Source organism: Jaculus jaculus, chromosome 13 (assembly GCF_020740685.1).
Source record: "Jaculus jaculus isolate mJacJac1 chromosome 13, mJacJac1.mat.Y.cur, whole genome shotgun sequence".
Lineage (NCBI taxonomy): Eukaryota > Metazoa > Chordata > Mammalia > Rodentia > Dipodidae > Jaculus > Jaculus jaculus.
In genome coordinates, this window is record NC_059114.1 from 33,051,408 (window position 1) to 33,061,672 (window position 10,265).

The window sequence follows — 10,265 nt, forward strand, 5'->3', positions numbered from 1 at the left end:
AAAGCGGAGGCGAGAGAAATCAGGAGGCGAAGAGGAGATGGTGGAAAGCCCTTCGGGAGAGCCGCCCCGCCGCTCTGCAGGCTGGCCGGGCTGAGCTGGTCCGGGGAGCGAGGCGGCCGAGGGGCTCGGAGCCCGCCCGAGCTGGCCCGCTGCGGCGGCCCGGCCGACCCGACCCGCTCTACCCGCACGCCGGGCGTCCACGCGAGCAGGCGGCCGTGGGGCCCGGGACGTGAGGCTCCAGGCGCGGGACACGATGCACGCCCTCGCAGGATTCTCCCTGGTCAGCCTTCTGAGCTTCGGCTACCTGTCCTGGGACTGGGCCAAGCCGACTTTTGTGGCTGACAGGCCTGGGGAGGCTAGCGTGGAGCAGCCTGCTGCCCCACCCCAGCCTCCCCACATTATCTTCATCCTCACCGACGACCAAGGGTATCACGATGTGGGCTACCATGGCTCAGATATCGAGACCCCTACCCTTGACCGGCTGGCAGCGGAGGGCGTCAAGCTGGAGAATTATTACATCCAGCCCATCTGCACACCTTCGCGGAGCCAGCTCCTCACTGGCAGGTAGGCAGAGTCCAAACCTGCAGTAGGTGCACCCTGTCAGTCAATTGTAAACCTTGCCGTAAAGCCCTAGGCTGGCACCCAAGAAGCCCATGTTGTGGGCCGACTGCCTCCAATTGGCAGCAAGATTGGCAAGTTCCTTGACCTTCCTGGGCCTCAGTTTCCCTACCTGTAGACTGAACTGGTCTCATCATCTCCCAGATCTTTTTTGTCTACGTTCTAGGCCAGGCACGTTCCACACAATGTGGAGGAGACATCTGACTGTCCCTTTGTCAGAGGAACCTCTGAGACTTGCTTTGAATGCTGAGTCTCCTGACAGAGCCCAGGCCTCTGCACAAGTCACTTAATTTCTCTTAAGCTTCAGTTTCCTTTTCTATAAAATGAGGTGAAGGTCAGGTTTTTTTTTATTATGTAAAGTAGCAATGGGGAGGAGTGGAATAAGTTGTATGTGATTGGGTCCCACATGGTTTGGTGATGTCCTTGGGAGGAGACCAAGGAATTGGTAAGACTCAGAGACCTAGTCTGGTTGCATCACTTCTCGATGTATTGGGTTTTCATCTTACAGAATCCTTCCAAATTGGCTGAGAGCCCCATGAGTGCTGCTTTCCTTGTAGGGGCTGTCTCAGGCTGGGCAGTGGGATTACTGAATTAAAAGAGCAGGCAAACAGGAGGGGGTTGTGGAAGGCCACTTAGAAGAAAATTCTTCAGCTGGGCTGAAGTTTATCCTTCTTGGAAGGGGGCCAAAGCATATTTGTATGATCATAGTGTGATCTCGGGAGGACCAGAGCTCTAGTTTCCCTGTTTCCTGGATGGGGAAAACTCAGGCATGGAGTCAGGGAAGGCCCAACTTGGTGCCAGTGCCCAAGTACAGGGTCTTGTGGGTGACAGGGCTAAGAAGTCAGATGCTGGGCAGGGGTCCCAGAGCCAAGAATTACTCTGTCCTTTCTACCTAGCAGTCAATCTTTAGGTCCATGAGAGAGAACAAAAGCGGGAGGAGGGGTGTGTAGGTGCTACAGGGGGTAGGTGATAGTAATAGTGAATTTTGAACCCTGGGCATCAGGCAGCAACTGTCCTGAGAGGGAGGAGAATATACTTGCAGAGTTTTGCACAATTACCATTTTTCTCCTCAGAGAGCAGTGACTTTAGTATAAGATGTGCATGGCCAGCCAAGGCAGTTCTCCAAGCCCTGACCAGTTGGCGAATCTTTTTTTTTTAAATATTTTTATTTATTTATTTGACAGAGAGAAAGAGGGAGAAAGACAGGGAGAGAGACAGAGAATGGGTGTGCCAGAGCTCCAGCCACTGCAAATGAACTCCAGATGCATGTGCCCCCTTGTGCATCTGGCTTATGTGGGTCCTGGAGAATCAAACCTGGGTCCTTTGGCAAATGCCTTCACTGCTAAGCCATCCCTCCAGCCCCAGTTGGTGAATCTTTGAAGCCAGCCCACCACCCTCTCTGAAGCTGCTTCCTTCTGAAAGATGCTCACTTCAGTGGTTAGTGTTTGTTAATGCATCTAGTCTTGCTCTGTGGAGCTATATCGACCCAAATCGTCTCATGCTACTCGGAAGAGGGGTTGTGGCAACTCTTAGCTGGCCCACCCACTTTACAAGTCATTGGTCCAGGGGCCCCATCCTTATGCAGAGAGGCTCTGCTGAGACTCAGGGCCCTAAGATGTATCTCTATCAAGCCTAGTCATTTACTAGCTTGCCTTAGGCCTGGAGAAGCTGTATCAAGCAAAGGGTTTAGAGTATGGGTTTAGATCTGGGCTCAAAGCCTAGTTCCATTGCTTGCTGGCTCTCTGACCTCAGGGCACTTGCTGCCTTAGTTTCATCATCTATAGAATGCGGATATGGTAGTGTCTCCTGTAGGTTTTTAAAAAGAGGATTTAGTCAGACCTGGTGGTGCAGGCCTTTAGTTCCAGCTACCTAGGAAGTTGAGGCAGGAGGATTGAAAGTTCAAGGCCTGCCTGAGCTACAGAGTAAGTTCAAGTCCGAGAGCTCAGTAACAGAGCACTTGCCTATCATACCTATCAATTCCCAGGAGAGGAGAGGGGAGAGAGGGAAGAGGAGAGAGGAAGGAAAGGGAAGAGAAAGAAAGAGAGGGGAAGGGAGGGGAAGGGAGAAGAGGGGAAGTGAAGGAAGGGGAGTAAAAGAGATACTGAGGATCAAAAGATATGCATGAGTATGCCACATAGTGTTAAGAAGTCAAGAATAACCTTAAGGAAAGGAAACAGATGTCAAGTAGTCAGGTCTTGGCTAACTTGGATGCCTCAAGGTAGGAAAAAAGTGTGGGATTCTAACACACTTGTGAAATTCCAGGCTTATTTACTGAGATTTTTAAAGACACCCTAAGTAGATCACATGGGGGCCATCGCCATGGGAGGGGAAAGATGGAATGTGAATGAATAAAGGAAATTCAGAATTCTACTATGCATTTACTGATGCCTTAGGGAACTAACCTGTGTAAGTGACCTACCTAGAGGGAGGGGCCATGAACTGGCAGGAAGTTGGTTTCAAAAAACTTGGGAATAGAGTGGATCTTAAAGATGAGCACAGGAGCAAACCATGCCTATGAGAAGGGATGGGCAGCCTGTTGTCCAGAAGAGATTTCTGCTTATACTCTGCTAGGATTCATGTTCCAGTCAGTCTCAGCTCTAGCTCTGCCTCTGCCTCCTGAGTGACCTTGAGCAAGGTCCCTCCCCTCCTCTAACATTTCTTTCTGTTAAAAAGTAGCTCAAGCTAGTTATGGGGGCATACACCTTTCGTCCCAGCACCAGGAGGCAGAGGTAGGAGGATTGCTCTGAGTTGCTCAGGCCAACCTGAGACTATAGAGTGAATTCCAAGCCAGCCTGGGCTACAGCAAGTCCCTACCTCAAAAAACAAAACAAAAAAAGTAGGTTAAAGCCCAGATGAGTTGATTCTCTCCTGTTCCCAAGCCCTCTGAGCGTGTTCATTCATTCATTCACCCATCCATCCATCCATCCATTCATTCCATCAGTGTGCTTTAAATATCACTGGAGTGCTAGATACAAAGCTGAGTCAAGGATAACCTCATTACATATCATTGAACCCAAGAGACGTACAAATGAGTAAAAGCCCATGGTCAAGTAGGACAGTGAGGGTGTGAGCTAAATGTTACAGGAGCCCAGAAACAAAGTAATATCCTTTGGGAGAGTTGTGAGAGACATTATAGGATGATAGAGGGGTGGGTAGCATGTGGTGGGTTTTCAAGAGGAAGTAGGGATTTTCCTGGGAAAGTTTGACTTGCTGTAGACTCCATAGCAAGTTCTCAGTTTAAAGCTCATGTACTCAGAACTCCAAACTGCCTAAGATACAAACTCTGCTCCATATAGTAGCTGGGTTAATAGCCAGTCAAGTGATTTGATTTCCTGAGCAGCCTCAGTTTCCTTATATGGAAAATGGAAATAACTTGTCCTTCCAAGTCTGTGGTAAGGATAGATACAGTGAGACGCTTCATACAACACAATGCTGAGCATGAAGCAGCAGCTTGGTGTTTGCTATTATTGTCATTATTGACCTGGTTTAACTCTTACCTCTCCAATTTCCTGACTGCATGGTCATGGTCAAATGGCTTAGCCATTCTGATCAGCAGCCACTCCAGTCTCAGGGTGATCTGGAAATGGGTCGACAGGAGAAGTGGTCTGTAGATCATCTTTGTGTCTTATGCCCTCCCCTCCCCACCAGGTACCAGATCCACACAGGACTGCAGCACTCCATCATCCGCCCACGGCAGCCCAATTGCTTGCCCCTGGACCAGGTGACCCTGCCCCAGAAACTGCAGGAGGCAGGTTACTCCACCCACATGGTAGGCAAGTGGCACCTAGGCTTCTACCGGAAGGAGTGCCTGCCCACCCGTCGGGGCTTCGACACATTCCTGGGCTCGCTCACAGGGAACGTGGACTACTACACCTATGACAACTGTGATGGCCCGGGGGTGTGTGGCTTTGACCTGCATGAAGGTGAGAGTGTGGCCTGGGGGCTTAGTGGGCAGTACTCCACCATGCTCTATGCCCAGCGTGCCAGCCACATTCTGGCTAGCCATAGCCCTCGGCGGCCCCTCTTCCTCTACGTGGCTTTCCAGGCAGTGCACACGCCCCTGCAGTCACCTAGAGAGTACTTGTACCGCTACCGTACCATGGGCAACGTGGCACGGAGAAAGTATGCAGCCATGGTCACCTGCATGGACGAGGCTGTTCACAACATCACCTGGGCCCTCAAACGCTATGGTTTCTATAACAACAGCATCATCATCTTCTCCAGTGATAACGGTGGCCAGACTTTCTCAGGAGGCAGCAATTGGCCACTCCGAGGACGCAAGGGTACTTACTGGGAAGGTGGTGTGCGAGGCCTGGGATTTGTCCACAGCCCCCTACTCAAGCAAAAGCGACGGACCAGCAGGGCTCTGGTGCATATCACAGACTGGTACCCGACCTTGGTGGGCCTGGCAGGTGGCACATCAGCAGAAGATGGGCTGGATGGCTATGATGTGTGGCCAGCCATCAGTGAGGGCCAGGCCTCACCACGCAAGGAGATCCTCCACAACATTGACCCACTCTACAACCATGCCCGTTATGGCTCACTGGAGGATGGCTTTGGCATCTGGAACACTGCTGTGCAGGCTGCCATCCGCGTGGGGGAGTGGAAACTGCTGACTGGAGATCCTGGCTATGGCGACTGGATCCCGCCTCAGACGTTGGCTGCCTTCCCTGGCAGTTGGTGGAACCTAGAGAGGATGGACAGTGTCCGCCAGGCTGTGTGGCTCTTTAACATCAGTGCTGACCCTTATGAACGGGAGGACCTGGCTGGCCAGCGGCCTGATGTGGTCCGTACCCTGTTGGCCCGTCTGGCTGAGTATAACCGCACTGCCATTCCTGTGCGCTACCCGGCTGAGAACCCTCGGGCCCATCCTGACTTTAATGGGGGTGCGTGGGGGCCTTGGGCCAGTGATGAAGAAGAAGAGGAGGAAGGCAGAGCTCGAGTCTTCTCCCAGAGACACCACAAGAAAAAGTGCAAGATTTGCAAGCTTCGATCTTTTTTTCGTAAACTCAACACCAGGCTGATGTCCCATCAGATCTGATGCTTGGCGGTGGTAGAGATCTTGTTTCCCCTAAGATACTTCTCCACTGCAGCTTGGCCCTGCTTCTTCTCAGGGAGAAGCCTGAGGTCAACCCTTCATCTGTAGGGAAGTGGAGGCCGTGCACAGAAGCCCTTAACTGAACAGGATGGGAACTTGCAAGGGGGGCAGCGGTGGGGCAAGAAGGGATAGGACCAAACCGGGGTCCTATTCCTGCTTCTCTGCTGACTTGCCCTGTGACCTCAGGTGACCTATATCAGCTTTCATGCCTCAGCCTCCTCATTTGTAAGATGAGCTTTAATGACTGTGGGTCCAGTGTGCACCTGTGCCTGGGGCCATGGTGGAGTTCCTGGCTGACCTTGCCACCTTCCAGCTGATATGTGGCTGAGCCCTTTCTCTGGGTCTCTGCTGTTGGAACAAGGCCAGGTGGCTGCACTCACTGCAAAGAAACCACATGATTGTTGAGAGGTAGCTTTTTCTGGGTCTTCACATGCCTAGGCTAGTTCTAGGGCCACATGGCATGAAGGCGATGGGGGAACACGCTTCTTCCTGTGCCCAGCATTCAGAAAAACTGGTGGTGTCCTGGAGTGGTTGCAGAATTGGGGGAACAGCTGTGAAAAGAGCCTCTGAACCAATAACTCTCTTGATTTGGATGTAGTCCTTCCCCTGGGTCTCAATTTCCTCACTAGAAAATGGATGGAGACATGTTAGCCTTGGCTCTGCCTATCTCACAGGGCTACCAAAGACTGGCTAAGCTAACTATCATTGAGGAGCCTGTGAACCTGATTACCCAGAGGCAAGGGATGCAGGCCTGTGTGTAAGCACCTATGTGTATGCATGTGCGTCCTGGGGGCATGTGTGAGCTCACTGTTGGTTGAGGAGGAAGAGGGAAGGTGGACAGCAGGTCCCACCAAGGTTTTCCCTTATGACCACAGAAAAACCCATGACCTTTGGGCCTCATGTTCCCCTGTGTAAAGTGGATGATCCAAGAGCCCTTTCCACCTGGCCATTCTAGGAGTCATTATGCATGCATGTGTTTGGGAGAGAGGGCCCAGGCTAAGTGGACAGAAGGAGGGATGTGGGGGTTGCAAAGCTGGCTTGCTGCATAGTGTGGCTCCATCAGCACACTGCGTTCTGCATATCTCCCTTCAGGTTCCAGTCGGCGCAGTGTGTAGGCGAAGGCCCTGCTGTGAATTTTGAAAATAGTTATTTTTGTCGCTGGCAAAGGAGGCCTGTTAGGACTCGTCAGCTTGTGGATGAGCGGGATGGGTGGGATGGGTACAGTGCAGTGGGTGCTGGTTGCAGCCAGCATTGCTTCTTTCCTTCGGCTTTGGAGTCCAGGAAATCCTGACCTGGGCTGCTGGCAGGATGGGACTTGGTTGACTGTTGTGTCCCAGGCCTTTCCTTGAGGCCACGTTCTTTGTGCCTCATCTCATCTTCCCCTCCTGTAAGCTTTCACTGCCTCAGTGGTGTTGACACCCAGCTGGTAGACAGAGCCCAGGACTGGCAAACCCCCTGGACAGCATTTTTGTTTTGTTTTGTTTTGGTTTTTCGAGGTAGGCTTTCACTCTAGTTCAGGCTGATCTGGAATTCACTATGTAGTCTCAAGGTAGCCTCAAACTCATTGTGATCCTCCTCCCTCTGCCTCCCTAGTGCTGGGATTCAAAGGTGTGCACCACCATGCCCAGCCCTGGTCACAGCATTTTTGCTTGCTCAGAAGGAAGGCTCTGAAGAAGATGCCTATTCAGATGGTATCTCGGCCTGGTGTGTCCAGTGGATGGGATGTCCTTGGTCTGCCTATTGCTCAGGACCTGTAGTCCTGCTAGGGCTTGCTCCAGCTGTGCCTGCTGGCCTGCCAGATAGGTGCACAGCCAGGGATGCCCTGTGGCCCCAGCCTTTGAAGAATGGTATAGATATGCTCCAGGGTTTGCTGTGGGGGTTCTGCCTGATGTGACTCAATCTCCAACCCCAGATCCCACTTACTTTCTAAGGGCCCTGTTGAGGTTCACCTGGAGCTTACTCTGTAGTCCCAGGATGGCCTCAAACTCACAACAATCCTCTTACAATAACTCTGCCTCCCAAGTACCTGGATTAAAGGTGTGTACCATCATGCCTGGCTATGGTTCTGTGTTTTGTGCCAGGCTCCCATTGGCTCTGTCTGTGCATATATCATCTGAATCTCTGTGGATGAGATGGGGAGCAGGCAGAGGCATCCCTGGGCTCTGGGTCATAGATCTTGGGGATTCAGCCCAGAAACATTTGCTGGGACTACTATTTGTCCCTGGGATAGACTAGATGGCAGCAGCCCTGTTAGCTAGAAGCATTAGGGCTGGGTAGCAGCCCACACTGGATGCTGGCTGAGGAGTTCTAAGCTCTCATAACCAGCCTATTGGCAGCCAAAAAGGAGCCCACACTTGCTTGGGCCAATGTGGTTAGTGTCTCCTCTTAACAGGTTCTTCTGGCTCCCTTGGGCCTTGGTAGAGCCAGAATGGTGCACAGCAGGGCTTTGTTCAGGGAAGCCAGAACTCCCAGCTTTTGCCCTGACTGATGCTGATTTGTGCACCTGCAAGAGGGCAGTCTGCAATCTCTGGGCCTTGGACCTGGGCTATAAGGGGTATATGGTCACTGTTCCAGCCTTAGATGTGGCCTAATAACCAGGGACAGAAGTGCTGAAGTCACACAGACCTAGATTTGAGTCTTCGGTTGTGGTTTTATATGGGTAAGTAGTGTCAGAGCTCCACAAAAATGGGAGCTACTGTACCTCTGTCAACCTGGGTTGGCTGTAAGATCTAAAGAATGCATGGGCAAAGTGTTTATCACAGGGCCTAGCTTTGACAAGGGCATAAACAATTCATGTACTTAAGAGTCCAAGAATGGGAGAGAGAGAGAAGGAGGGAGGGAGGGAGGGAGGGAGGGAGGGAGGGAGGGAGGGAGGGAGGGAGGGAGGGCCGGAGAGGGAGAGGGAGAGGGAGAGGGAGAGGGAGAGGGAGAGGGAGAGGGAGAGGGAGAGGGAGAGGGAGAGGGAGAGAATAGGCCCGCCAGGGCTTCCAGCCACTGCAAATGAACTCCAGACGCATGCGCCCCCTTGTGCATCTGGCTAACGTGGGTCCTGGAGAATCGAGCCTCGAACCAGGGTCCTTAGGCTTCATAGGCAAGCGCTTAATCGCTAAGCCATCTCTCAAGCCCCAAGAATAAGTATTTTTGTCCCCAAACTTCCCAGGAGGAAGTGACCACCCTGGGAAAAGACTGGCAGCCACCTCTTATAGCACGGGGACCTGTGCCTCAAGCTGTAGCATGAACCCCACAGCCCTTGGCTCAGCAGCCACTGTCCACCGCCTTGAGGTTCTGGCCTTACTATCTCCTGCAGGGAAGGCTTCTGTGCGGGTACATCCGGGGACGTGGGTGGTGTTCCCCTTTCCTCTGCTCTTAGGCCTGTTGTCACTCACATGCTGCATTAACCCAGCCGCTCTTCTCCCAGACCCTCGAAGCATTGTTTCTCTCCTGACCCACTTGCACTGATCCTGTCCCCTGCACTTGATGCCCTTAGTGGGACAGGCCCCCCAAGGATCCCTTAGATGGCATGCTTTCCATAGAGCCTGTCCAGGCCCTGCAGGACCTAATGGCCTGGCCATTAGACTACCCCTATGCCTGCACATGATACCCTGAATTTCTGGGCTTTCCAGTGACCCACATTGGGAGCTTGCTCTAAATGCTTTGCTCAGGTGGAAAGAGGGACCAGGACTATCACCTCCTTTGCTCAAAATGTTACATTTCCATGAATGCAGCCCCTTAGCACATTTTTTTTTTAATGTGCTCTATGTGAATTGCTGCAGATGAGGCTCAGGATGAGCAAGTCCAAACAGCGCTTAAACTCCAGCCAGGGCTCAGGGAGCACGGTCCCAAAGCTCTCGGACTTGGATTTGGTACTGTGTGTTTCCATGCTTCAGGAAGGGCGTGGGGAAGGGCTGTTCAGTCCCTCAGCAATTCCTTCTGCATCAGCCAGTGTGTCTACCTCAATCCACAAAACAACCCTGCAAATAACAATTATTATTTACCCAATTTTGCACTGGAAGAGGTCGAGAAGTCCCATAGCCTGTAAGTCATGACAACATTGCCTCTCCTGAGCAGTGGCTGGGTGAACCAGTGGTTACCGAGGCAGTTGCAACACTTTCATTTGAGGAAGCTATCCCAGGAAGAGGTTAGAGGAACTGTACAGGAGGGTGTGCCTGCCTCCTCCTCATGCCTTTAACTTACCCACAGGGTTCTGTTCCTGCCCGCTGCCCACCGGCTGTGTGGTCCCTGAGCGCAGGCCTCTCTGCTCGGCCTGTGAATTGCAACGTTGGCGGCAGAAGCGGAAAGCATATTGTGCACAGAAACAAAATGAAGTGGATTTTCCTTTTGCTGAAGGTGGTAATGGTGCGATTAGTGGCTGAGCCATTACCTCTCTTCCCGCCCTCCATGCTTCTTCCCCTCTCCCTCCTCCTCTTCCTTTCCTGGAAAAAAAAAAAATGACTATATAGAAGAGCTTATCCCTGATCTCCCCGGCCCCTGACTCCCAGGAAGGGGGTGGAAGTCCCCTGGCCTCAGGCAGGTCAGGCATTTGTTGGAG

The 10,265-nt window shown here is 52.2% G+C and overlaps 1 protein-coding gene across 1 annotated transcript; it reads left to right on the forward strand.

The window, feature by feature from the left end:
- Nucleotides 1-209: 209 nt before the first annotated feature.
- Nucleotides 210-7,766, forward strand: Arsi (arylsulfatase family member I). Its single transcript, XM_004664777.2, has 2 exons — nt 210-564; nt 4,267-7,766. Exons 1-2 carry the CDS (start codon nt 254-256, stop codon nt 5,657-5,659), a joined length of 1,704 nt encoding a protein of 567 aa, XP_004664834.1. The 5' UTR covers nt 210-253; the 3' UTR covers nt 5,660-7,766.
- Nucleotides 7,767-10,265: the final 2,499 nt, after the last annotated feature.

Bases quoted from the DNA above. Each gene is read 5' to 3' on its own strand.
- Arsi (XM_004664777.2), top strand. From the start codon at position 254: ATGCACGCCCTCGCAGGATTCTCCCTGGTCAGCCTTCTGAGCTTCGGC. The intron at 565-4,266 runs GTAGGCAGAGTC...CCTCCCCACCAG, and splicing joins AGCCAGCTCCTCACTGGCAG to GTACCAGATCCACACAGGAC.